This window comes from Miniopterus natalensis, chromosome 8 (assembly GCF_054644295.1).
Source record: "Miniopterus natalensis isolate mMinNat1 chromosome 8, mMinNat1.hap1, whole genome shotgun sequence".
NCBI lineage: Eukaryota > Metazoa > Chordata > Mammalia > Chiroptera > Miniopteridae > Miniopterus > Miniopterus natalensis.
This window is the reverse complement of record NC_142088.1, coordinates 12,094,866-12,108,994: the sequence shown is the minus strand read 5'-3', so window position 1 is coordinate 12,108,994 and position 14,129 is coordinate 12,094,866. Positions and strand designations below refer to the sequence as shown.

Here is a 14,129-nt window from a genome sequence, read left to right as displayed (position 1 = left end):
AGCATTAGTGATAAAGCCCGTTCTTGTTTAATTTGATGGTTTCCCGTTTTATGATATATTGCATCAGAATTGTCCTCTGCTATTTAATTGTCACAAATGTCTCATGTTTGAGCTACACTGCATCCAAGGCTTTGGAGGGCGAGCCTTAAAATTAAACCACAAGAATCAGAAAATGCATTTGGAGTTCTCAAGAACTGACAGTGACCAATGACACTTTGGAGCTCAATTTACAAAACAACTAACTGCACAGTGCTAGGTGCATATATCTTGAGCCTCATACAAATTCTTCGAGGTAAGTATTTTATTGTCCCTACTTTACAGGTGAGGAAACTGAGGGCCTAAGACACTGCCTGAGTCATGGAGCTAGTAAGATTCAAGTCCATGCCATTTGATTCCAGAGGCTGTCATGGTGGTGGTGGTGGCAAATCAATTTTTGAGGTATAATATTCATTCACTGATTCATTCTTTTTTTCCATTTTTAAAACTGAGACAGTTGCTGATTCACATGTAGTTGTAACAATAATTCAGAAGGATCCCATTTACTCTGCTCACCTCCCTCCCCCCCCCCCCCCCCCCCCCCGTGGTAACATCTTGCAAAACTATAATACAGTATTACAAGCAGGATGTTTCCCACTCTTTTTGGTGGTAAACTATATGTACAATGTGCCCTTTTCACCATTTTTAGGTGTACAATTTAGTGGCATTAAGTATATTCACACTGCTGTGCAACCATCACCACTATCCATTCCCAGAACATTTTAGTCACCCCAGAAAAAACCCCGTACCCATCAAACACTAATTCCCCTCTGCCCTTCCCCAGCCCCTGGCAACTGTCATCCTGCTTTCTGCTCTGTGTATTTGCCTGTTCTAGGTACCTCGTACAGGCGGAATCATACCATTTTTGTTTTTCCATGTCACGTAGCATAATGTTTATGCACCTGTTGATGGGCATCTGGGTTGTTTCCACCTTTCAGCTGTTGTGAAACTGTTGCTGTGAATGTGGACTTACACATATCTGTTTGAATGCCTGCTTTCAATACAAGCAGGATACTGACATTGACACGGACACAACCCACAGCTTTCTCAGATTTCCCCAGTTTTACTTGAACTCGTTGTGCGTGTGCGTATTAAGTTCTGTACAATTTTATCAGGAGTGTGGTGTTGTGTAGCCACCACCAACAGTTCCAACACCACAAGGATCCTTCGAGTTACGTTTTCTTTTCTTCTTTTTTTTTTTTAATCCTTACCTGAGGATATATTTTCCATTGCTTTTCAGAGAGAGTGGAAGGGAGCAAGAGGGAGAGAAACATCAAGGTGAGAGAGACACCGATTAGTTGCCTCCTGCACATGCCCGGACTGGGTTTGGGGGTCGAGCCTGCAACCGAGGTCCAAGGTCCGTGTTCTTGGCTGGAATCAAACCAGGGACCCCTCAGTCCTCGGGCTGATGCTCTAACCACTGACCAAACCAGCTAGGACTTGAGTTATGTTTTCATAATCACACCCACCTCCCTCTCCACGCCCCCTTCATTTCCAAAACTTTGTCATTGCAAAAATGTTATATAAATGGAACAATACAATATGTAACTTTCTGTGATTGATTTTTTTCACTCAGCATGATTTCCTGGAGAATCATCCAAGTTCATGGTGTGGATCAATAGCTTTGTTCCTTTTACCTCTGACTAGTAGTCTGTGGTTTATATTGTAGTTAGTCTAACCATTCCTCTGTTGGCTTTCATGAATAAAACTGCCATAAACATTCGTATACAGGTTTTTATGTGAACGTAAGTTTTAATTCCTCTGGCATAAAGGCCCAGGAGTATATTTATGGCCTGGATATGCCATAGTTTGGCTATACCATTCACCTCTTGAAAGACAGTCTGGGTAGTTTCAGTTTGGGCCATTATGAATAAAGCCGTTACAAAAATTCATGTACAGATTTTTATGGGAACATAAATCATCCGTTATCTGGGGGGGAAAATGCCCAGGAGAGCAGTTGTTGGATCATATGATAGTCGCATCTTCAGTTTTTAACGAAATTTTCAAACTGTTTCCAGGGTGGCTGTACCATTTTACATTCCCACCCACAACGTGAGTGGTCTGGTTTCTCGACATCATTGCCAACACTTGGTGCTGTGACTGTCTTTTATTTTAGCCATTCTGATAGGGCTGTAGTGATATCTCAGTTTGGTTCTAATTTGCACTTCCTTAATGGCTCATGATGCTGAACATCTTTTCATGGGTTTCTTTGCCATCTGTTTGGTGAAATGTCTGTTCATGATTTTTGCCCATTTCTAATTGAATTGTTTGATTTTTGTTTTACTGTTGAGTTTTAAGAGATTTTTCTATCTCTAGATACTGGTCCTTTGTCAAATATGTGGTTTGCAGATATTTTCTCTGAATCTTTAGCTTGTCTTTTTATCTTATTAAAGGGTCCTTCATAGAACAAAAGTTTTTAATTTTGATGAGATCCCTTTATGGATCATGTTTCTAGTGTCAAGTCTAACAAGTCTTTGTTTAGTCTTGGATTCTAAAGATTTTCTCCTACTTTTTTCCTAAAAGTTTTTTATTTACATTTAGGTTTGTGATCCATTTTGAGTGAATTGGATTTCATGAAGTTTCACCACGCACATGCAGGGTTCAGTATCCAGCCACAGCTCCAGGTCCAAGGGGACCACTGTGCAGATTTCTGGACCTCTAGCTCATGTAGCTTCCCACCCTCTGCTACTCTGTCAAGAACCTCTGCTCTTAACCATTACACTATAATGGTTAAGTTAGAGGATGTGTGGGATATTGATCAATCATTAATCAATATACTTACTGAGTTCCTAACTATAGGTAAGACTCCACAAAAGATAAAAAGAAGACATCTGTTTTAGACATAGTTCTCCAGAGAAACAGAACCAATAGATAGATAGAAAGTGATAGATGGATCATACAAACATACATACATAGGGAATTGGCTCCCACAAGTATGGAAGCTGAGAAGTCCCACAATTTGTGCAAGCTGAAGACCCAGGACAGTCAATGGCATATATGATTCCAGTCTGAAGGCCTGAGAAGTAAGAGAGGTATGTTCCATGGTATAAGTTCCAGTCGAAGCTAAGTCTGAGGGCAGGAGAAGACCAGCTCAGTTCAAAGACAGGCAGAGAGAGAGAGAGAGTTCTCCCTTTCTCAGCCTTCTGTTCTGTTTAGGTCTTCAGTTGGCTGGATGAGGCCCATCCACAGCAGGGAGGGAAATCTACTTCACTCAGTCTACCAGTTCAAATGCTGATCTCCTCCAAAAGCACCCTCACAAACACACCCGAATATCCGGTCACCTCACGGCCCAGTCAAGTTGACACATAAAATGAACCATCACCGTATGCTGTTACACCCAAGGCAGTGATTGGGAAATGGGATGACGAGGGGAGCTTGAGCAATAGGATTGCACAAACCACGATGCCTTTCTCTCCTCCCTGACTCATCATTTACCTACTCCCTCATTTTCCAGTCCCTCCAGACCCCCTCATCAACGAGGAGTCGGGGAATTGGCTGCCTCCCCCAAGCCTGGATTCCCAAGCTTTGGCTAAAGTTTTTGATTCAACATGGGGATACATCATCTCCCAGATCAGGTCTGGGCCTGAGAACCTGACTTGATTTCTCTCTGGCTCTTGAGGCCTCAGACTTTGGATGTTCCGTAGTAATTCTGGTTTGAAGCTTCTTGACAGAAAAAGGCCACAGATAGAAGGTGTGAGGGGCATGGGAAAGAGAAGAACCTGAGGAGGAAAGTGGGGAGCACAGAAGCTGGCAAGGGGAAGAAACTGGGAGCTGGAAGGGTTTTGCCCACCATTTACCCAGGGGGTATAGGATGATACCTCTCAAGTAGAATCCAGCCCATAGAGATGTTTTCTTTAGGTTACACAATATTTTCAATGTTTTTGAGCCTAGCATCCAAAAAGCCTATGTTGCATAAAATTCCAAAATTTCCAGCAACCTTGACAAATCAGAAGGCATGGTGACAGTGGACTCACATGGCCATTGGCTGGAAGTCTGTAGACACTGTCCTCCTCAGACATAGTACCTGACCTCTGTTTTGCTACAGTCACCACCATTCTCTACTGACCCCTGACACGGAGGCTCAGCATCATTTGTCATTAAACACTGAGCTGGCACTGTTTTTCTTGCTCCCAATCTGTCTCAGTTTATCTTACCTGCCTGGTCTCCTCAGGCATCTAAATTTTAACCTCTTAGGTAGTTAGAACCCTTCATTTAACAGAAGAAACAAGCTCAGAAAGAGGACACGATCTGGTGACAATCTCAAGTGAATCAGTGGCAAAGCCAGGACCAGGATTCCAGTGTCCCTTTCTTCTAAGGGTCTCCTTGGCCAGAGCCTTGAATGCATGTCCCTGTGGCAGTGTCTGCAAGGTCTTTTTCTCTGAGGCACTCAGTGGGAAACTGAAGCCAAGGTAGCCATCAGGACTCCCTCCCATTAGCCCTACCAGTGGTCAAGGGGCTTCAGACAGAAGAGGAGAAGAGCTTGACTGCTTGTGCAGGAAGTGAGTGGGGAGTAGTAAACTGATCTGAACTTGAATGCCCAAGTGATGGGAAGCATCTTGAAATTAGAGCTAACTTGGGAGACACAGAACATGGGGTATCTGGAAGGGAGCCACAGGTATCGTGGGGCTCAGACTAGAAGGGGAACGGAAGTCCAACCAGGCCCTTCTTCTAGAGCTGGCCACTTCTGCCTTTGGAAAGTGTTTCACAACACCCCATGTGTGTGAGGGCAGCCAAGCTGCACTGAGGATGGGTACGAGGGTGTGGGCTCACACACTGACGTGCACCGGCACCCAGAGAGGAAGCATGAGCTGAGGAGCTCCCAGCACGCCGCTCACACACAGAGTGCCTGACCTGCTGTCCTCATGACAGGTGAGTAGCCCCCTCCAAGGATGGGGGGAGAGTCAGGGAGGCAAAGGAGGCCCCTGGTCCCCCATGGGAGTCCTGGTCTAGACCACCATTCTGGACACGAGCCTGGGGTTGGGGTCTTTGCATCCCAAGGGCATAGTAACCCCTTTGTCTGATCTCTGTGCGTTTGGAGCCCCTGGAACTTCTTGGGCTGCTGGAGGCGGGGGGGTGAGGCCAAGGGGTACACGTGTCAGTGTCGGGCAGCCCTACTCAGAGCCCGGTGTCCCTCTCCACATCCTCTGTGGCAAGAGATCTGGACTTGGGGATCTCTACGCTCACACGGAAGGAAAGTAATCCTGAAGGCTCCGCTTCCTACATTTTCTTCAACATTTGGTCAAGGGGGGGAAGGTGGTGGAGCCAAGATGGGAGTCAAGGGCCTTAATTCCACACTTTGCTGGGAGGAGGCAAGGGAGTAGGACACATGGCTTTAGCCCTAGGCCACCAGGAAGAAACAGGTCACTCACCATGCCTCATGGGGCCCTTTGCAGGTGACAGGGGTCCCCAAAGGCTAAGCAGGCCCAGCTATGACTCCATCTCCAGCCCACCCAGCACAGGGCCAGAGCAAGCGCCCTCTGAAGCGACCTACCTGAGAGAGAAGATCTCCATTCCAGACACAAAACCGGTGGGAATGCTGGAAACTTCCCTGGGTCTTTCAGGATTGATAGGGCCATATCGGGGGATCTCAGGGGCTGGCAGAGGGAGTCTCCTGAAGACCATGGCAAATTCCTTCCAGCTCTGAGCAGCAGTGGTGGACCGTGTGACTGCCCCCCTTCTGCTTCTGTCTCTGGCACTTGGCTTATCATTTGTCTAAAAATTATCAGTGGCTTTCTGGATGAATCTCAGCTTTCCTATGAAGGACTTGGGGTGAATTCAGGTTGGAGCCTTGAGGATTTGTTGTTGTTAAAGAAAAGGACCTGGCCAAGGACATCAGGAGAAGCGAAGGAGGCTATGGGTTGGCTTTTAGGACGTGGTCACCCGGTCACCCTGCATTTCCAGAATCGTTAGCAGATCCCAGGCTGCCAGACCAAGCCCTGGAATGGGGGCAGGGAGACCCTTGGCTCAGTGGACTCCAGAGAGGAGGGCCTATGGTCTGACAAGGGGCTGGGGAGGGAGGAACTGGACCAGGGAGGCCTGACCCCAGGAAAAACCCGTTGGGGGCTGAGGATCTGCAGAGTCAGGGCCTGCAGGAGGTAAGCTGGTCAGGTGTAGGCAGGCTGCTGACTGTGCTGGATCCAAAAAGTCAATGGGTTGTGACAGCAACCCATTGGGTTCCTCCCATCCCTAGTCCACTAACCCCTGGGGGGGTGCGGCTCCAGGAATGGGGAATAGAGGGCCCGGCTGGCCAGCCTGGGCTGATAAGCCCCTTGTAGTTCACCTGGGTGTGGGCCAAGGCCAGTCATTACAGCCCCTATACCCAGGACCCTCTGACCCCACTCCCACCCATAGGGCACGTTCAGCCTGAGGAAGCTGTGGGCCTTCACGGGGCCCGGCTTCCTCATGAGCATCGCTTTCCTGGACCCAGGAAACATCGAGTCAGACCTACAGGCTGGCGCCGTGGCTGGATTCAAAGTAATTGAGCTGGGGCACTGTGGGGAGGGGGGTGACCAGGTTAAGTAGGTGGAGATGCCAGCTTGTTCCTGGGAGAAGATGTTAAGTTCAAATGGGCTGGAAAGGGTCCCCAGGGCATCCCTGCCAGATTGTGGGGTATATGGGGAGCAGGGGAGGAGGTTGGTCTTCTTACTCCATCTCCCCACTTTGTCCCCAAGGAATGTTCTTGGTTAGAGGGTGCCATCAATTCCAGGGTTAGCAGACTGGCCCCTCTGGCTGAAGGCCTCTTCCTGCCTTCTCACAGCTGCTCTGGGTGCTGCTGTGGGCCACGGTGTTGGGCTTGCTCTGCCAGCGACTTGCTGCCCGGCTGGGCGTGGTGACGGGCAAAGACTTGGGTGAGGTCTGCCATCTCTACTACTCTAAGGTAAGTCTGGTGGGCCTGGACAGGAAACACCCACAGGCCCCAAACCCAAAACATTCACTTACAGCTTCCATGATCAAATAAATACATCATCTCAAGGGGGGGGGGGTGTTAAAAGTCCATTTCACAGATGAGAACACTGAGGCTCAAACTAACAGCACACAAACTGAAAGGGATACTAGTCATGCCCTGTTCATCTTCTAGAAGGGGAAATTGAAACCTGGAGAAATGACTTGCTTAAGGGAAAATATAGGTAGTCATCAGTTTGGGACGGTCATTGGCTGGGGTGGACACTGGGGGCTTGGCTGTTGTCAGTGTCTAGGCAGGAAAACCAAAATTCACCATTAGATATCTCAAAGGTATTTCATGCAGGGATGTAGTCACAAGGTGTTGGGAGGGCTGGGCAAGCAATGGAAGGAGGGTGTTACCCAGAGGTCAGAAAGCTGCTGGGCAGGAGCCCAAGAGCCATCATTTGCTGCTGAACTTCTGGGAGCATCGCCACCTCTGCTGAGATGGCCACCAGTACTGCTGGAGCCTAGGTGGCCTGGTGCTTTTGCAGGTGCCACTGCCAGAAACACCACCAGAAGCAGTGGGAAAACGATTTCTCCCTGTCTTTTAATCTCTCCTAAGTGTTTCCTGCCAAACCCAACTGGAAGCCAGCTGGCAAGGCCATCCTGCAAATGTAGTTTGCAGGCTTCTAGCCTGGCAGGACAGTACTGAGTATGGAAAGGTGAGCGTAGGACTGAGACAAACAACTGACCAGCCTTAGTGAAGGTTACCTCCTCCCCTAGGTGCCCCGCATTCTCCTCTGGCTAACCATAGAGCTAGCCATTGTTGGCTCGGACATGCAAGAGGTCATCGGCACAGCTATAGCATTCAGTCTGCTCTCGGCTGGACGGTACTGCCCCAGGGGCCCCAGATCTTCAGGCCAGGGCTGGGAACAGCGGCTTCTTCTTCCCCAGACCTTATACTTCCCTGTGTCCATTTCAGCTTGCAGTCTCCTCTGACTCAGAGTTGTTGCCCAATTTGCCAGGTGGGGAAACAGAGACCCAGAAATGCAAAGTGATTTGTCTAAAGTCACACAATGTCAGCGACCTTGCAGGCTTCAGGGCAGCAGCCCCAAGCTCCCTGCCATACTGGTCCCCCACCCATCTTGGCCATTTTCCATCTCCAGCACAGTCCCACTGCTCCCCTCTCCTGTATCTGTCTGGGGCCGCTTGGGTCCCTGCTCCCAGGAGGTCAGATTTCGGTCTTTAGCCCTGAGGGTGGGAGTTTGGGACCTTTGGACCAGGCTGGGCTGACGCAGGCCACTCTGGTTTCAGAATCCCTCTCTGGGGTGGTGTCCTCATCACCATCGTGGACACTTTCTTCTTCCTCTTCCTGGATAACTACGGTGGGTATGCCCTTCATCTCGGAGGGACTGCACTTCGGGTTGGGCAAGTGAATGCAAGAGCCAGTTGATGCTCCGCGGTTCTGGGGAAGCGCTGAGCTCCTCACTGTGTGTGGCCTTGAGCAAGTTACTCAGACTTCTGTTTCTTCATCTGTAACATGGGAAAAATAATAGCACGGACGTCACAGGGTTGTGGTGAGGATTCACTGAAGTGACATATGTTAAGCGCTTGGCACAGGGCCTAGAACAAAGTGCTCAAGGTTTCACCATTAATAATTGCATACGTTACAGTTTTTTTGTTTTGTTTTTCTGCCCCTTTGCTCTCCTCCTAGGGTTGCGGAAGCTGGAAGCCTTTTTTGGATTCCTTATTACCATTATGGCCTTGACCTTCGGCTATGAGGTAGGAAGTCAGAGCTGCAGCACCCTCCACCAAGGCCACCCTCTCTCTGCCCCACTCAGAGCCTCAGGGGCCAGGGGCAGGGGGGAAGGTGAGCATGGCTTTGCAGGGGCAAGGTTTGGTCTGACCAGGCTCTTCCTCACAGTACATGGTGGCACGCCCCGCTCAGGGACCGCTTCTTCGAGGCCTGCTCCTGCCGTCGTGCCCGGGCTGCGGCCAGCCAGAGCTGCTGCAGGCCGTGGGCATCGTTGGTGCCATCATCATGCCCCACAACATCTACCTGCACTCAGCCCTGGTCAAGGTGAACAGAGGGGCAGGAAGGGAGAGGCACCTGGTCCCTTAGCTTCACACTGGCCCCGCCTCCAAGCCTGGAGCCCCTCCCCTTTGGCTCCTGCCTTCCAGATTTTAGGTGGGAAGTGATTCATTCTCTATTCAATATCTAATAACAAAGCACCTGTTGCGTGCTGGGATCCAGAGTCGATGATAAAAAGACAAGTTCTCTGCCTTCCTGGAGCTTGCATTCTAGTGAGGAAGACAGACCATGAGCACATCAACAAATGATGGAGAGAATTCTGGATTGTGCAAGGTGCTCTGAAGGAAACGAAACAGAGACGTGTGATAGTGACTGAGGAGAGGCTACTTTAGAAAAGGTAGTCAGGAAAGGCCTTTGTAAGGAGGGGACTTTGAGACATAGGAGGAAGGAAGGATAGGAAGGAAGATAAGAGGAGAAGATATTCTAAGTGGAGGGAATGGTGAAGGCAAAGGCTCTGAGGAGAAATAAACTGGGCATGTAGGAAGGGGGTCAGTTGACCAGGGCCTGTCCCAGACTGCCATGTAGGGGGCTTTAGAAAGGACGGGTTTGAGGAGAACATACTTAGAGGTGTGAGAGTGGAGATGCTGGGGTGGCTCTGAGAGACTTTGGCTATTCTTTCCCCTTTGACCTTTGTAGTCTCGAGAGATAGACCGGACCCAAAGGGCTGACATCCGAGAAGCCAACATGTACTTCCTGATCGAGGCCACCATTGCCCTGTCAGTCTCCTTCTTCATCAACCTCTTTGTTGTGGCTGTCTTTGGGCAGGCCTTCTACCAGCAAACCAACCAGGCTGCGGTGAGACACATCATACTTCCCCTCTAGCATTGCTGGGGACCCCAGGCAACGTAGCTAAGCCCTTTGAGACTCTGCTCTACACTCCAGGCATTGGTAGGAAAGGGAGTCTGTGACCTTGGCCTCTGGTTGGAACTCTCTTCCCCAACCCACTGGGGGGACACAGCTCCCCCCAGGCAGACCCTTGAGGGTCAGAGTCACACAAGGTGCTACAAGGCACAGACACACAAGGGAAGTGCCTGGGAGTGGGGAGCTGAGTCTCAGGGGACCCAGCATTCCAGTTGTACCTGGAAGATTGGGCAGGATTTGCCTAGCAAACTGCAGGGGAGGGCATTCTGGGGGGAGAGGATGTCTGAGCATGAGCGTGGAGTGGGAATGCACAGGCACTCATTTTCTTCTCATAATTTTTTTTTAGCAAATAAACTTTCATCCATTCAGCAGATATTTACTGAGCATTTGTTGTGTATCAGGCGGTGTCCCTAGTCCCTGATATGAAGACCCTGCCCTCTTACAGTTTAAATTTGGAGGGTGGTGGGCAGACAGGAAACAAATCAACAAATCAGTACAAAAGGGAAGAGTGTGAACAATGTTGCAAAGGAAAATAAAGGAGGTAATGAAACATCATTGGGGATGTGATGAGGGAGGGGCTCCGTTAGCCCTGGTGGTCAGGAGGGGACTTCTGGAGGTGACATTTGAGCTGAGTCTGAAAGAGAAGGAGCCAGCTAGCTTCTTTCTGGCTCTCTTGGATTTTCAGCCTGTGCCTGTCTCCCGTTCTGAGTGGGTCTCTGTCACAAGGCTCTAATAACTGCTGGTCAGTGTTGGGTGCTTACTGAATGCTGACCACCGTGGGAGAGGACTGGCCAGGCCTCCGGGGACCTGGGCACTGCCACTGCCTTGCTATGATCTTCACAGTTACACCTCTCCCTGGGTCTCACGCTGCTCCTGGACACAAGGAGACAGGTCTAGATAGCGATGGCAAACTGTTGTCTTCAAGACCTGGCCAGTCACAGAGCTGTGGGAAGTGGGTTCAGTGTAAGGAAAAGGGGACTGTGGGGCAGCTTGAGTCACTGCCAGCCATGTGCCTCTCTGTGGTAACGCCAGTTCTTACAAACCCCTGGAAACAGGGTTCTCATGTGAGTTCTCAATTTTAAATGGTGGCAGTAAATTCACATTAAAGAAAAAAACAACTCGTTGGCCAAACGAAATATGTCTGGCCAGAGTCGGCCCAAGGGCCACCAGTTTTCCACCCCTGGTCAAGGACTGGTGGCCTGAGCTTCTGAGACTGAGTGTGCACTTCCCATCTCCCTCCTACTGCCCCGGTGCCCGCAGTTCAACGTCTGTGCCAACAGCAGCCTCCACGACTACGCCAAGATCTTCCCCAAGAACAACCACACAGTGGACGTGGACATTTACCAAGGAGTAAGCGCGCGGGGGGAGGGGGGGTTGGGCGTGGAAGGGCAGAGCCTGCTCGGCTCTTCGCCACGCCCACTAAGGGGAGGGGCCGTGCGGGAGGCGGGGCCACGGTCTGACCACACCCCTCCTTCCAGGGCGTGATGCTGGGCTGCGTCTTTGGCCCCGCAGCCCTTTACATCTGGGCGGTGGGCCTCCTGGCGGCGGGGCAGAGCTCCACCATGACTGGCACCTACGCGGGACAGTTTGTGATGGAGGTGGGCCCTGGGGCCAGGGGTGCGAGGTGAACTGGCACACTACTGGGACACGGGCTTTGTTGACCCTTAAAGCAGCCCAGATCCTAAAGCAGCCATTATAAGCCCCACTTTATAGATGACAGAACGGAGATGCAGAGAGTGAGGCGACTGGCCCAAGGCTGCAGGCCCAGGACTAGTACGAGGCTTTTATCCAAAACTCTTGAGTCTGCAGCAGTCAGCTGTGGGAAAGGAACTCCCCGAATTTCTCTCCATCCATTGTCTACTAAGAACAGAGCTGCCCCCATTTCGGAGATGCAAAAACAGAGGGTTCCCCAGGCATGAGATGGGATGAGGGAAGACAGAGGTCCCTCCTCTGGAATCCGCTGTCCTGCACCCAGATATTAGGGTGTCCACCCTGTACTCCAGGGTTTCCTGAAGCTGAGGTGGCCACGCTTCGCCCGAGTCCTCCTCACTCGCTCCTGTGCCATCCTGCCCACTGTGCTCGTGGCCCTCTTCAGGGACCTGAGAGACCTGTCAGGACTCAACGACCTGCTCAATGTGCTGCAGAGCCTGCTGGTGAGGGCATCCCTGTCACCCCTGCCCCCCGTGAAGCTAAACAGGAACCACAACAGTCCCCTATATTGAGCAAAACCCTCCTCCCTGGCACAGTCTAAACATACCTTGCCAACAACAAATCCCACAGCCAGACCAGGGGTACAAACCACCGTTATCCCCATTTTGCAGCTTGGAAAACTGATGCACACAGTTAAGTGACCAGTGACAGAACTGGGGTTCAAACTCAGGCAGCCTGGGACCACAGCTCCCAAACACTTTCTCCTGCTCTGGAGCCCCACAAGCTTGGAAGGCACTGAGGTGGAGAAACTGAGGCTCAGAGTGGTTAGGAGACTTGCCCAAGGGCACACAGCCAGGCAGAGGATGAGAGGAGCTCCGGTCCCCTCCTGTCCTTGCTGTGTTCTGAGGGCAGGGTCTCTCAGCCCCATGCTCCCGATTCTCCCCAGCTTCCCTTTGCTGTGCTGCCCATCTTCACGTTCACCAGCATGCCCACGCTCATGCAGGAGTTTGCCAATGGCTGGTGAGTACTCCCCTTCCCAGGCACTGGACTTGCATTACCGCCTTTGATCCTCACAATCACCCAGAGGTAGGAATTGCCATTATTATCCCCATTATCCAGATAAACTCAGAGACGTTAAGGAACCTGTCCAAGGTCACGCAAATGGGGGAGCCAGGACTGAAGTCTAGGGGTGGAGGCTGTTTCTAGAACCTGAGCTCTTCACCTTCACCTCAGACTCTGCTCTTGAAAAATCCCACCAAGGTGGAGACTGGAGGGCGCACGAGGCAGAAATAGGCGGGGGTCTGCTGCAGATCCCACAGCCCAGAGAAGCTGGCTTTGTTATCGCCCTACTCTCCCCACCGGTTTCAGTCTGGCTGTGGGCACTGGAGAGGGGGAGATGCAGCTAGTCCTGAGTTTCCTTCCTGTTCTCCAGGCTAAGCAAGGCCATCACTTCCTCAATCATGGCACTGGTCTGTGCCATCAACCTCTACTTCGTGGTCAGCTACCTGCCCAGCCTCCCCCACCCTGCCTACTTTGGGCTTGTAGCCCTGCTGGCTGCAGCCTACCTGGGCCTCACCACCTACCTGGTACTGTTTGTTCAGCGGTGCTTTGGGGATGGGGAGGGCAAGGAGAGGAGGTAAGGGAGGGAGGAGGGAGATGGACTGGGGCTTCCCCAGAGGTCTTGTTCTCATAATCACCCCTACCCCAGGTCTGGACCTGTTTCATTGCCCACGGAGCCACCCTGCTGACTCACAGTTCCCACCAACACTTCTTGTATGGGCTTCCTGAAGTGGAGCAGGAGGAAGAGCCCTCTTTATGAACTCCCCGCTGGACCTGGCTCTGGGAGTGGAGGAAGTGCTGCAGACTGCCCTGTTGGATGCCGGCATGGGGGATACGGAGGCAGCAGATGGTGTGGGAGTTTTGGAGGCAGGCCAACCTGGGTTCCATAGGGACCTGCTGTTATCTAGTTTGGACAAGTGATTAACTTACAGGTCTTAGTGTCCTCATCTGTAAAATGGGACAACACCAACCTTGCAATGGTTGTAACGCACTTGAACACAGTACTTGGCAATGGGACTTAAAAAAAAAAATCCAAAAGTATTTATTGAGCACCTATAGGAGTGACTAGACTGACTCAGTTGGGGGCAGGACACAGGCTCCAAACTGTCACTTAAAATAGAGTCTGATGAATGCTAAGTCCATGCTAGGTCTCTTCTCATCTAGAAGAGCAGGGGAACGGAAACCAGGAAAGCACAAAATCCCTGAACCATCAAGAAGAGCCACCTACTCCAGTGTCTCCTCTGGCTGTCTAGCTCCTGTCGCTGGAGTAGCCTCAGCCTTTTTGTTCCACCAGCAACCCATTTTCCAGGCAATAAGATGGAGGCGCGGTTCTCCTCCCCTCAGGCGCCAGGTCATAAGGTACCCCCTAGTCTCCGCCTCCAAGGCCCAATTCATTTGCCATCTCCCCAGGAAATCCAGCGGCCAGGACTCCCAAGCCGCGCAGTTAACATTCCCAGGGCGCGGACTCACAGCTCCCTCTAGGGGCAGGGACGGTCCCGAGGGCTTGCACTCGCAGCCAAGGCCTCAGCCTTCCAGGCCAATGAAGAGT

The 14,129-nt window shown here is 51.1% G+C and overlaps 1 protein-coding gene across 1 annotated transcript; it reads left to right on the top strand.

The window, feature by feature from the left end:
- The first annotated feature begins 5,413 nt into the window (after positions 1 to 5,413).
- On the top strand, positions 5,414 to 13,340 carry SLC11A1 (solute carrier family 11 member 1). Its single transcript, XM_016196873.2, has 14 exons — positions 5,414 to 5,563; positions 6,388 to 6,510; positions 6,794 to 6,913; positions 7,702 to 7,808; positions 8,233 to 8,303; positions 8,633 to 8,700; positions 8,843 to 8,998; positions 9,647 to 9,805; positions 11,132 to 11,221; positions 11,350 to 11,469; positions 11,875 to 12,024; positions 12,468 to 12,541; positions 12,954 to 13,107; positions 13,230 to 13,340. The coding sequence occupies exons 1-14, from the start codon at positions 5,414 to 5,416 to the stop codon at positions 13,338 to 13,340; spliced, it is 1,653 nt and encodes a 550-aa protein (XP_016052359.2).
- Positions 13,341 to 14,129: the final 789 nt, after the last annotated feature.

Excerpts from the sequence above, each read along its gene's own strand:
- SLC11A1 (XM_016196873.2), top strand. The coding sequence starts at position 5,414 with ATGGGGCCCTTTGCAGGTGACAGGGGTCCCCAAAGGCTAAGCAGGCCC. Across the intron at positions 5,564-6,387 it reads CCATTCCAGACACAAAACCG|GGCACGTTCAGCCTGAGGAA; the intron begins GTGGGAATGCTG and ends TCCCACCCATAG. Across the intron at positions 12,025-12,467 it reads ATGTGCTGCAGAGCCTGCTG|CTTCCCTTTGCTGTGCTGCC; the intron begins GTGAGGGCATCC and ends GATTCTCCCCAG.